Genomic DNA, 13,333 nt, shown 5'->3' on the forward strand with positions numbered 1-13,333 from the left:
CTGCTAAGACTGAACCCCGAGTGAACTAGATTGTTGTGGGGAGGGCGGCAATGGGGGGAGGATGGGGAGGGGAACACCCATAAGGAAGGGGAGGGGGGAGGGGGATGTTTGCTGGGAAACCGGGAAAGGGAATAACACTCGAAATGTAAATAAGAAATACTCAAGTTAATAAAAAAAATGATAAAAATAAGCAGTTTATACTTTTAAACTGTCTTGCCACTGAGAAACTGGGGAAGAATTTTACTCTATAATTCAAATACAGTTCAAGTTCCTTTCTTGGACAACGGGACCTGTGTAAATCAGACCCTGTTTAGAGTCACAGGTACATATCCCTGGACCCCTCTACTCCCCCCACCCGCCATGTTCTCCTTGCTCTGTCTTTTTGGGAACTATGTGGTCTTACTAAGTTCGTTTCTGTTGTCCTTGACATTTGTATGAAACACCTCCTGCTCAACTACTGCTTCTGCTGGCCCTTGCTAATTAATTCATTAGAGTCTAGATTAAATATTAAAGTTTTAGAAGTGCTTTTCTTGATCAGGTACATTTCAGATAGCTCCTGTTGCCTCGATGTCTTCCAGTTTTATCGCCATTCCTCATGTTTACTTCACTGCAATTTTTAAGCACTCTGTAGTTTCTCAGTCTGTTCATCTCCAACCCACAGAATGCCTCATACCATTTCATCCTTTATGTCTTCCAAGATGGTCAGTTTAAATGTGAATGGACTGCAGCTAGCCAAATCATCTACAAGTGTGTTCAGTTACACTGTGTAGTTAATCTATCTGATTACGGCTAATGTCTTTTCTCAAGAGTGGATTCTCGGTGGTTGTGACTCCTATCTGTATTTGGACACTTTCTTATCTGTTCATTACACAGATCCCCTAAACAGCTCTGTGTCCAGTACACGGTCAGCCCCTCTGCATGAGTCAGTTCTGTGAAGCCCTTTTTGGTTTACACAGGCTCCATAGTCCAAGAAAGGAACTTGAAGTTCTTTTCTATGTTGTTGCTCTCAGAAGAAAATGCCCATTAGATAGACACAAAAGTTTATAATTGAGAACCCTTGCTAATCTGCCCCAAGAAGGAAAATTCAGTGGCCTGGGAATGGGATCCCAGCAGTTTCCTGGAGTTAAAAGTTCCAGTAATGGCTGAAGTTGGAGCTGGCTTTAAAAAACAACCACAACAAAACCCAGAAAGTACAGAAATCTCTCTAAAACTCAGTTTTTGAACTTTAAAGTTGTCAAATATCAACTTTCTTAAAGAAAACAAAAAGTTATTCTGGGTTTGGATCAGTCTTTTCTCTTCCTCCTTTTCACAGAGAGGTCCAAGGCTCTGAGACAGGAATGCACGTGATAGCCACCAGCAGGAGATTATGAGAAACACTGGCATTTCCTGGCTGACAGTTTCTCATCCTGCTAACACCAGGCTGTCTTTGTATTGAAAAGTGATTCTACAATTATACTTGCTTGTCGCAATAGAAAGAAATAGTTAGGATTTAGTGTCCAGGTTTTCAGACTGAGACTTAAACATAAATAATCCTGTTAAGATGGTCCCCCCTAATTGCAGAATTTTCTGAAAAAGATGAAACTTTAAAGCCACATAGTATTGATTGGAGGAATTTCAATTTTCCCACAAATAATCTGAACAAACGTTCTAGCCGATCTGCTAAGGTAGCTGCGAATCTACTGAAATGGGTTTGCTGCTATTTAAAAAACTGTAAACATATTCTTACATTTCCAAATCAGAGTAGTAGTTAAATTCAGTCTCTAACCACCTATCCTGTAACACTGGATACTGTGAATACTGCACGCACACACATGTTAATCGCTAAGCCCACCTAATATATCTCTGGTAGGTGTGTGTATATTCTGAAACATACATTTCCAACTTGAGCTTTGTGAGTTTTCTTTTAAGCGTGTTTTTCTGCAGTGAAGTTAGCCAGGAAGGAACTATAATGTGCTGGCCGTGGAAGAAGTTCAGATTCGTTGTTGTTCAGGACTTCTGTTACAGTTAAAGAAAGAGACCTCTGTGGCTCTGGCTAGTTTTATGGGGTCCTTCTGTTTGGAAACTATGGAGCTGTATTCTTTGGTTTGACTCCTTCCAGTAGAACTCATTACTCACTGTCAGTGTTTCTGTTTCTCAGACGCTTAGATGCCAACCATATTACCTCAGTCCCGGAGGACAGTTTTGAAGGGCTTGTCCAGTTACGCCATCTGTGGCTGGATGACAACAGCTTGACGGAAGTGCCCGTGCGTCCCCTCAGCAACCTGCCAACCCTGCAGGCGCTGACCTTGGCTCTCAACAACATCTCAAGCATCCCTGACTTCGCTTTCACCAACCTTTCAAGCTTGGTGGTTCTGTATGTGGTTAAACCTTTTATTCCTGTTTATTTGTGTTAATTTGGGGCCAAAATGGGTTTCATGTGACAAATTACTATAAAAGTGGCCCTCATGGTCCTGTTTTGGACAATTAGTATTGGGGGAGATGCCTTTGATAAGATCAAACATACTGATTTCTTGAATAATATCTAGTAGTAGACGTTGAACTTTTTTTAAAACAAATAGCCATCTTTTTAAAGTAACTGGGTCATTTACCAAATACTTTTTTTTTAATAACTTCTGTTTCTGTCCCAACAATGAGTGCGTTTCTTCAATATTAAAAGAAGGGAAACTGCTTTGAAATGCTCAGAGAAATAAGATGTTTCATATTCCTCCACGAATGTTTTATATTTTCCCAACTTTTCTACTCAAAACCTTTTTGATTTTCTATGCCTTTCATCTTTCAGAAGTTCATGAGACGTGGTGTCGTCTCGTTTCCATTAGAATCTATTTCCATCCTAAGTGATGTAAACTCCACAAAGCTGTCTTCTCCCCTCAGAGAAGGCAACCAATGCTAGGCTTTGTACGAAGGAGGAGCTACTATAAAGTTTCATTTTGTATGAGCCAAAATCCAGTGATCTCTGGTGTGTCACCATTGCTGCATTGGATTCCCCTTATGTTGGTATTCTGTGTGCAATGAGTCTCTGTAATGGCCAGCTTTCTGAAGTTGACTGTGGAGTCCTCCGTCATTGCTTTCTGAAGTTGACTGTGGACTCCTCCATCATTGCTTTCTGAAGTTGACTGTGGAGTCCTCCGTCATGGCTTTCTGAAGTTGACTGTGGAGTCCTCCGTCATTGCTTTCTGAAGTTGACTGTGGACTCCTCTGTCATGGCTTTCTGAAGTTGACTGTGGACTCCTCCATCATGGCTTTCTGAAGTTGACTGTGGAGTCCTCTGTCATTGCTTTCTGAAGTTGACTGTGGAGTCCTCTGTCATTGCTCTTACCCACATCAGTTCAGACACATTAAGCGGCTCTAACACTTGCATTTTAGAGGTTATGAATGCCATCTTTGTGCTTTTTTCCCATAGGCATCTGCATAACAATAAAATTAAAAGCCTCAGTCAACACTGTTTTGATGGACTAGATAACCTGGAAACCTTGTGAGTACATTTATAGTTTGTATAATCACAGTGTGATTGGGACAGTGTAATCTTAAATGTATGAAGATAAAAGGAAAACATTGTTAAGAATAGCTCATTATTAATTTACTTTAACAACTCGGGTTTTACCGTCTAAGAACCCACTTGTGAAAAACAATGTCAATTTTGATTCAAACTGATACTTAAGTGTGAACCTCAAACCCTCCCTTTCCCCAAATATGTATCAAAAGCAGCTCCATCTGCAAAGATTTATACCGTCTCCAAAGTGTTGTGTTAAATTTGTGAGAGTTTAGGAACTTTGACATTTCTAAAAATCAGTTCTTTTTTGGCGATAGTTTCGTACTTATTGTTGTTATTTTTCCATGATTTCGGGAGCCTAGTTACTTGTTTAAATCATGTTGGAACAGCATGTCTGCTTTCATATGCTGAAATGTAACACATTAATGTTTTTAAAATTTGCATGATGCTGTGTCTCCACTGGCTGGAAAAGGACTTCTGGGTCTTTGACTGAACATGACATTTACCACGGTGATACATTAAATGGATTAGGAGAATGTCTCCTTTGGATGACCAAGACCTAATTGCAAATACTTAGGATCTGTAGTATTTTGGTGAACTGAATTTTCTGGCTAACTGTGAAGTATTGAGAAGATTTCTCATCTTATAGGACTTTAATCCACCTGTCAAAACAATTAAATAATAAATACCAGTGGATATATGAAAGTTAAAATTGGAGGAAGACAGCTGCTAGGTGTAATTTTTATGAGGCAGTAAATAAAAGCTAGCCCATGTATACAATCCAAATGATGTTCATATTAAGTTTTTTCCCAGTTACTTCAGTTAATGCCACTTTCCCTCCTATGTAAAAAAAGGGAAGCGATAGATTTCAAAGGAGCTGGACTTTTAATTTCCTTTCTTCTAAAATCAGCCATAATAACCATATACCATTGGGCTCTTTATGTTAAGAGAAATTAAAATGTGGACACTCTTAGAACTAGACCCCCATTGTCAGAGACCATTGTGACTTAACCTCTCTCTAATGAGTATGACTTTGCTCTCAATAATTTATGACTTAGATGAAAACAAGTCTGGTCCTTCTCATTTCAACAACTTATACCAGAATTTAGGGAGTGGCTGTCTACTCCATGGGTAGCCTCTGTTTCATAGTCTAGCCAAGAACTTCATGTGTTTAATCCTTCAGTGACATGTGATCTGATAGTTCTACAAGCTTGTAAATGTATTATTAATCTAAAAACATAAAGGATGACTTTTCCTATTTAATGTTCTATAAAAATCCATAGATGAAGTTCCTATAGGGTTTTAAATGACAATGTAGTTGGGAGAAAGATATTGCCAACTAGCGATTGCGACCTTTAAACATGTACTCTGACCAGAATATCTTATGAATTATGATTTTTATTATTCACTATGCTTGGATATTTCCTCCCATTTTTTCCCCTAGGGACTTGAATTACAATAACTTGGATGAGTTTCCTCAGGCTATTAAAGCCCTTCCCAGCCTTAAAGAGCTGTGAGTATTGCTTTTTCTCTTCATGCTCTGCATCCTGGAATTCACCATCAAATACTCTAGTAGTTAGGTCTTGAAGCTTCTTCTTCTCATTACATATACCCATAACACATACTATCACTCACACAGTCAGTCCACAAATCATACTGTATTAACCAGCATAAAGGGTTGAGAACATAGATTACTGTTCAGGGTCAGATGCTACTGCAAGTAAAAGGCATGAGAAATAATCTTCTGGAGGAGCCTATAGTCTTGGCCTCTGTAGAAAGGCAGAACATGAAATAGGCAGATAACTAACTGTTCCCTTATAGATATCAAGTGTGAATAAGTAAGACAAATCATCTCACACAGAGATCTCCCAGAAGCCTGTGACCCCTGGAAGATGCATCACCAAAACAAAGGAGTGCGATGTGACCTAAAGGGTGGGAAACTTAAATATGTGAAGGGGATGAGGGAGCCTCTGGAGCCTGGGTTTATGTGGAGTGGAGCTATGAATGTATGTATGGTACAACAGAGACTGCATCATCAGTTGAAAGCTCATATTGTAGAGGTAGAATACAGGCATCTGTGATAGAGATTTGAAGCTTATTTCAACATAGATTTTCATATTATCTTTGACAAAGCAATGAGGGTCCAAGGCTAAGGCGTGGGTTTAGAAAGTAGGAAGTAAAATGACAAGATGACATGGAATTCAAAATTTGGGTTTCTTGGTTTTATGTTAGCATTGTCAGTTCTGTTTTATGTAATGGTGAACAACAGTGGACATTCTGGTTTTAACTTGTTTCAAAGTGTTTTCCTCCTATCTTTCTAGGGGATTTCACAGTAATTCTATTTCTGTTATTCCTGATGGAGCATTTGGTGGTAATCCACTGCTAAGAACTATGTAAGTATTTTTTAAAATTTCTTTGAATATATAATCACGTGCAGTTATGCCTACAAATGCCAGACATCTGCATCAAAAGTAAAAACAACAAAAAAAGAAGCCTTTGGCTTTTTGATATATGGACACTGGGAATATGGATTTAATCTCAGAATGTTCATAAGCATATGCAAACCTTGCCTCTTCTGGATATTTTCACAGTCATTTGTATGATAATCCTCTGTCTTTTGTGGGGAACTCAGCATTTCACAACCTGTCTGATCTGCATTCCTTGTAAGTATTATGCAAGTTCAAAAACATTCCTGAGTGTGTACGTTAAATCAAAACTGTTAAATCAAAAACATGAATTAATACTATTTAAGCTTTGAGAAAACAAATACCTTTTCCCTGCCCTTTATGTGATGTGTCAAAGGATAACTCTTAACAATTTATAGTGATTCTAATTTATGTGAGTACTTGACCAAATCACATTTTCAAGAACCTTCAAAAGATGAAACTAGTCATGTTATAATGACTATATAATGTTATAATTTAAAATTAAAACATGAAATATCATGTAAGAAAATATTTTAAGTTAATTTTTTTCTCCCCAATTTCTTAGAGTCATTCGTGGTGCAAGCCTGGTGCAGTGGTTCCCCAATCTGACCGGAACTGTCCATTTGGAGAGTCTGTATGTGTGACACTTTACTGAAGTCATGTAAAGACAGTACTGCAGCAGTCCAGGGTGCCAGCAGAGAGCCAGTGCTTTTTTTAGCGACGATTTATGCTCATTCTTTTAACTCCTTTTGTGACTGTCAGACTTGGAGATGAGTGTAGTAGGCCTGAGGTCACTTAGCTCAGGCAGAGTGCAGCTTCCAGTGTAGGCAGGTGGGAAAGGGATACTAAGAATAGAAGGTGGCAACTAAATGGTTAATTAGAAGCAGAACTTCTGAAATTCAAAAGCAGGACAAAAGGATTGAGTTAACCAAGAAGCCTTCATGAAGGAGATGAAATATTTCAAAATCGTATAATGTTTTTCAGGATTGAGTTTTTCACTTCTAAAGGCAAGATTTAATAAGACTAGGAATACCAAAAATATATCAGGGTGGCATACAGATGATCAAATATAGACAATAATCCCATGTTTATAAGGGAATGGGGATGTGGGATGAAGATATTTGGAAAATTATTTGGGACAAGATATTAAAATGATCAACTCTTTAACCCCTGCACATTTGGCTATAGGAAAGATTCCTAGTGAGTGGTCTATGAATGGAGACAGGTGCATCTGAGATCTTGTTTTCAGTCCTTTAGCAGCTTGGGCCTGTGGTAGACCAGGGCCATTATCTGTAGGAGTCTTAAGATGGTGTGCTATGTGTATGTTAAACGATTTTCATGTATGCTAAGATGAAAAGAAGTTGGGAAGCACTGAGAAAGGAGCTCCAGTTTAGGTAGTTTGTGCAGGTTGGGAATATTGGACCAGTTAGTGTGATGAGAGTACAGTAAAGGGATCAAGACGCAGAACTGTGAGGTCATGGTCAAAGCCAGGAACTACACACCAAACACAGCTGTGCTCAAGGCATTCAGTCCATTTTGGACACCTCTGGAACAAAGGGCATGATCAGATCCTGCCCTGCTTTTTGAAATATTGGAATATTTCACTCTTGATCTATATGGCAGAAGAAAGGAGAGAAAATGTCAGATATTAGACACATTAGAAGAAATAAGTGGAATTAGTGACTGACCACAACTGGAAAGAAGCAGGGAGAATAGGAATGTTTCAGAATGCTGAAATGGCTCAGAAAGAAAAGTAGAAACAATTCGTGTTAGGCTTCTGGGGCGGTTTCAAATGCGTTGTATGTGAGAAAAGATGACAGGTTGTAGGAAATCAACTTGTCCCCTGGACAGTGTTAACCCCTTGTCCCACAGCTCTTTTTCATTACTGTGAAGATGACATATTGAGAGTTAGTTCACCCTCCCATGTGCCTACCTTTAGTTGGTAGATAGGCAGGGGTTGGGGGTGCACAGGGACATACGAAGTCTTTCACTTTTTGTATACGAGAGGAACATTTTATTTACTATCCCAACTTGAACTGTCTCTTTTAAACAATTGTTTTTGTTTTTGTTTTTGTTTTTGTTTTCCTACAGAACCTTGACAGGGACAAAAATAAGCAGCATACCTGATGATCTGTGCCAAAACCAAAAGATGCTGAGGACTCTGTAAGTTGGGTGATTCTCTACCTTCTTTTGTGTACTTTACAGAGCCTGTCTTTTATTCCGAATGACCTGTGTTCACCAGGTGGTTTGAGGTTTGGTTATTTGTTTGTTTCTTTCATGTAAACAAGGAGATTAATACTTCAGGGGGTAGGGCGTATCTGGATTTGACTTTAGGATTGTGTATTATGGGTTAATTATTTTGTTACTTTATTTGGTGCAAAATAAACCAAGAGACTAGTTAGTTGTTAATCTGGTTTCCACTTGGGCATCATTCCCTCTACCCCACCGCCATTTTCTCTGTCATTCATAACTAAACAGATCCTCAAGCTTTGCTTTCCTGAGTCAACAATGAACTATTTGTGGCTATCTAAAATTTGTAAGCCGACTTAGAAATTAAAAGTAAAGGTATAGAGCTCTCACCAGAACAGTTAGATTCTGATGTGTTAAGTACTTAAAGGAGCTAGTAACAAAATAAATGACAGATTGACTGAGTAGTGACATATTTTAGTGGATTTTCTAACATAAACACGGTAACTGAAATTGAGGGAAAAGCCCAGTGACATCCATAATTTCATATAAATGACCTAAAAATGTACCAAAGCATTTTAATTAAAGAGCATCATAATATATTACATAAAATGTATTAGAAAGAATAAGTTTTCTAAAAATCTGTAGCTTTACTAGTGACTTCATGCACATTTTGTTATAGTCTAGACATGTTGCAGAACTCAGTATATTTTAGTATATGATACATGTCTACACTCAACACTGTGCACTTCAAATCTCAGTTCTGTGGTGGAGCCCTGTAGCACTGGGGAAACCAAAGCTTGTTTTTCTTGTTTAGCTATTCTCTTTGGAAGACCCTAGTGCTGCTTTTAATGCTTCTAAGCACAGTACTTTTAATATAGTATTTTAATAATGAGATTAAGTTGTTTTGTTGTTTTTAGGGACTTATCTTATAACAATATAAGAGACCTTCCAAGTTTTAATGGTTGTCGTGCATTGGAAGAAATGTAAGTTGGCCTTTGACTTACTCTGTTTTTTTCTGTGGCATACTGTTAGTTCACTGATCAGCTCCAATAATGAACTGTTTCAAGAAATCAGAAGTTCAGATAGTCAAATGCTCTGTAAATAAAATGTCCTGTGTCTGTTAGTGCAGTGAGCATTTTGTTCATGATTTGTAACAATGGGAAGTTTTCCTATTACCTGGGAAATGTGCCTTGAAATGATTTTAGTCCAATCTTTTTGTTTCTGTTATAAACTGTTTTAATTTGGTTTCAGATTTTTTTCCTGGCTCATTAGTTCTGTATGTCAATACTTTGAGGGTATGTTCTTAGATACAGAACTAATTCTGCTGTCTAACAATTTTGATTTCTTGCTTACAAGAAAGGAATATTAGGCTTCTGTCTACTAGACATTCTGTCAGATGCTGTAAGGGGAGGGTAGTTATATCAGAGAACAGAAAAATATACTCTGGCTATTGGGAAAACAGATTTGAATACTAGAATCCCATATGTCAGAGCTAGGACAGCTCAGGTGGAACCTGGTCTAGATATGAGAGAGGGGATATTAATACTTTTCTATTTTCTCTCCTCTCTTTTTCACCTTCTCTTTCTCTTTCCACTCCTCCTCTCCTCACCTCTCCCCTCCTTGGGCTTTCCCTCCCCTCTCCCCTCTTCGTCCTCCTGTGCTCTTCCCTTCCCCCTATGCTACATTTTATAGCTAGTTTCAAAGCTTCTCTCACTGTCCTCGTTCTTCTCTCACATCTGAGTAAGACTGGTGGGAATTTAGCTAGGTACCAGTTAACTCCAGTATAAGTTCAGATGGAATATCAGCTAGTTTAACGTTTTAATTTTATACATAAATTGGAGTTTTTACTTTCAACAAGATCAGTGTTATATATAAATTTATAAAATTAGGAAAAAACCCAGAATATTATTTTTCAAAACTATAATTTTTCTTTCTACAAAGAAAAGTTTATTAATTTCTCTCTAACTTACCTCTCTTTTCCCATCCTGCTTTTTTTTTTTTTTTAGTTCATTGCAGCGTAATCAAATCTCCCTAATAAAGGAAAATACTTTTCAAGGCCTAACATCTCTAAGGATTCTGTAAGTTTGTTTATGACTATTAAAGACAAAAACATTTGTCAAACTCTAAATTTACATATCATGATTGTGTTAGGTTTCTGGTTGCTGTGATTAAAAACACCCTGACAAAAGCAACTTAAGGGAGAAAGGGTTGGCTTGGCTCACAGTTCAGGTTATGGTTACTGTAGGGATTCTAGGGTAGCTGGGACCGAAAGAGGCTGGTTGCATTCCTTCCACAGTCCAGGGCGACAGATGTTAATGAATGCTAAAAGGCTAGCCTTCTCCACTTGATACAGTCCAGGATCCTCTGCCTAGGAAATGGTGCCACCCACAATGAATGGGTCTTCATACCTAAATTAATGTAACCAAGGGAGTTCCCCTATGAGTTTACCCATAGGTTGACCTGATGAAACTCCCTTCTGAAGTGATTCCATATTGTGTCAATTATTGTGTAATTATTGTGATAATTAAAACTCTCCAGGCTGGAAAGATGGCTCAGTGGTTAAGAGCACTGACTGCTCTTAACCCGAGGTTCTGAGTTCAGTTCCCAGCAACCACATGGTGGCTCACAACCATCTGTAATGGGGATCTGATGCCCTTTTCTGGTGTGTCTGAAGACAGTGACAGTGTACTCACATACATGTAGTAAATAAATAAAATCTTTAAGAAAAATAAAACTCTCACAACAATTTTCATGTTACTAGCAACACTTTAAAAATGATTGATATTTTATAAACATCGTTTAGCCTTTCTTTACCTTGTGATACTACATTAAAAATTTCCTTTTGGTATATCCTATCCCATTGATGATGTTGGTATTCAGCCAATGGCATGCTTATCATTTCAAAGAAGAAACTTAGTTGATTTCAAGTCTCAGTGAGGTTTGGTACTTCCTTAGAGCAAGGGTAGGCTGACCCCAGCCCTATGCTGGCTGCAGCTTACCTCCTACAATTATGACTATTGTGGGAACACGCCAGGCCTCATGTTGAAATGTTGATTTAAGCTGTGTTTCTCATGCTGTGGTCCAGTTGATCGGTAGCAGACGAAACTGTGTGATCCAGAAGGTGAAAGATCTCTTGGGCTTTCTACAAAGAAAAGTTTGCTGACCTTGCTCTGGAGTATCTGTGTTGTCAAATATACTTCATTTGAAGCAGGTGTACCCTTTTAAAACACATATTTGAATACATATTTGTGCCTGGTATTCTACTAAGACTGGGAACATGGAGATGATTAAGCACAGAAAATAAAATAAATACACTCATTAATACACAGTCTTTAAATATAGAAATGCTTGAAAAATTGACACTTGAGAAATTACATTGGCTGAATCTGCTTTTCTACTGGGTCTCCTTTAAGAAATAAAACAGGCTGGAGGTGTGACTTGGTGTATCTGTCACAAGAAGGTTCCGAGTTCATTCTCCAAGGGAGGGCCAGGTTCTATCTGCCACCAGTTTAGAGCACTGATAAATGACAACTAAAAGCTGGTCATTTCTTGAGTTTGTGCTATGAATTTACCCAGTCTTTTAATTAATGTTAAGGACCAGTTTAAATGTGACACTATTTCCCTGGTTTGTGAATGCTGTTGTATCAGAATTTGTCAAGGTGTGTTCAGTAAAGTAGGGCTAGCTCTAACATTGATAGGAGTTGATTTCCTGCTGTGGGGAAGAGTGATAGCGGAAGCCCTTTGGAATGCTCTTGTTTGCTTATTGATTGTCTTCTCTTGGGGCCCTACCGCTAAGCTTTGAGAAGGCAAACAATACAAAGCCCCACCCCACTCCCTTTTTCTTTTTAAAGCTTGTCAGGACAGGGTTTCTCCCACCCTGGTTAATTGTATCAAAGGCGATATCATATCGTAGCTATGTTGGAACTGGTCGAGAAGATAGAGAAAATTCACAACTGGCTTGAAAGCGATGCCGACTGAGATGCCTGCTACAGGGAATGGATTCTGAGAAGACCGGTGTGAAAGAGGGGCCGAGACTGCAGACATTTAAAGAATGTTGCTGGGCAAGATGGAAGGTCTTGGTTAAGGGATATTGTGTTACTTCCTCGGATTATAAGGTGTAGTCTGACTGCAGTTTTGATTGTTTTTGTGAAATAATTAAGATGTTGCTCTTGTGATTGCAGAGATCTGAGTAGAAACCTGATCCGTGAAATTCACAGTGGAGCTTTTGCGAAGCTTGGGACAATTACTAACCTGTAAGTAAATGGATGGCTGTGGCATAGTACAAGGAAAGTAGTAAACGGTTTACAAAACCGGTTGTCAGATCAAAATATTTATTTAGTTCTTTCCTTGCATAAATGCTCTGCTATCATGATAGAGTAATAGCTTCTCACATGTCAAGGCCTGTGCTAGATCTATCTTCTTAACACATCTAAACTTCATTTTACATGTAATATTAGAAAATATTAGGTATATTTTTAAATATTATACAAACAAAAGATAAGATTATATAATCATAAATATCTAATATTTATGATGCTAATACAGATTTTCCTTTTTATATCTTATATTCATTCTGTGTGTGTGTGTGTGTGTGTGTGTGTGTGTGTGTGTGTGTGTGTGTGTGTGTGTGTATGTTGCATGTGCCACAGGCTATATGTGGAAGTTAAAAGACATCTTTGGGGATGGGTTCTCTATTTCTATTGTGTGGTTTCTGGGGATTGAACACAGATTTTCAGCCTTCAGAGTGCCTTTACCAGCTGAGCCTTGTGGTACCCTGATAGAGATGCTTGCATGTGATTTATAACTTAGAGAGTTAACTCGAAGTGTGTTTCGCATTTTAGGGATGTAAGTTTCAATGAATTAACTTCATTTCCTACGGAAGGCCTAAATGGACTCAATCAACTAAAGCTTGTGGGTAACTTCAAGCTGAAAGACGCCTTGGCAGCCAGAGACTTTGCTAATCTCAGGTGTGTTTTGCCCACTCTTTCTTTCTGTTAGTAATGGTGGTCCCCAAATCACTGAGGCTCTTATGGTTTTCTTCTCATGTGGTTTCTGGTTGTAGTTTAGGAGTATTTTCTATCTTTACCTTTACAAAGTTGATCAAAATAGAATATGAGCACTATCCCATAGGTGTCAAGGGCATGAATTAAGCTCTGGACATGCTCAGAAAGATATTTGTCAGGATATTTTTTAAATGGACTTGTCATTAGCAACAAGATACTGGAAA

General features: G+C 38.3%; 1 protein-coding gene across 1 annotated transcript in view; it reads left to right on the top strand.

Moving 5' to 3' along the window:
* The window catches only part of Lgr4 (leucine-rich repeat-containing G protein-coupled receptor 4), a 101,987-nt gene that overhangs the window by 82,487 nt on the left and 6,167 nt on the right, over nucleotides 1-13,333 (top strand). The window contains 11 exon segments of the mRNA NM_173328.2: nucleotides 2,138-2,353; nucleotides 3,401-3,472; nucleotides 4,935-5,003; nucleotides 5,812-5,883; nucleotides 6,082-6,153; nucleotides 6,482-6,550; nucleotides 8,008-8,079; nucleotides 9,024-9,089; nucleotides 10,113-10,184; nucleotides 12,288-12,359; nucleotides 12,948-13,073. Coding sequence (NP_775450.2) covers nucleotides 2,138-2,353; nucleotides 3,401-3,472; nucleotides 4,935-5,003; nucleotides 5,812-5,883; nucleotides 6,082-6,153; nucleotides 6,482-6,550; nucleotides 8,008-8,079; nucleotides 9,024-9,089; nucleotides 10,113-10,184; nucleotides 12,288-12,359; nucleotides 12,948-13,073 — 978 coding nt within the window.

The sequence above is a fragment of the Rattus norvegicus genome, chromosome 3 (genome assembly GCF_021556685.1).
Source record: "Rattus norvegicus strain SHRSP/BbbUtx chromosome 3, alternate assembly SHRSP_T2T, whole genome shotgun sequence".
In the NCBI taxonomy this organism is placed as follows: domain Eukaryota; kingdom Metazoa; phylum Chordata; class Mammalia; order Rodentia; family Muridae; genus Rattus; species Rattus norvegicus.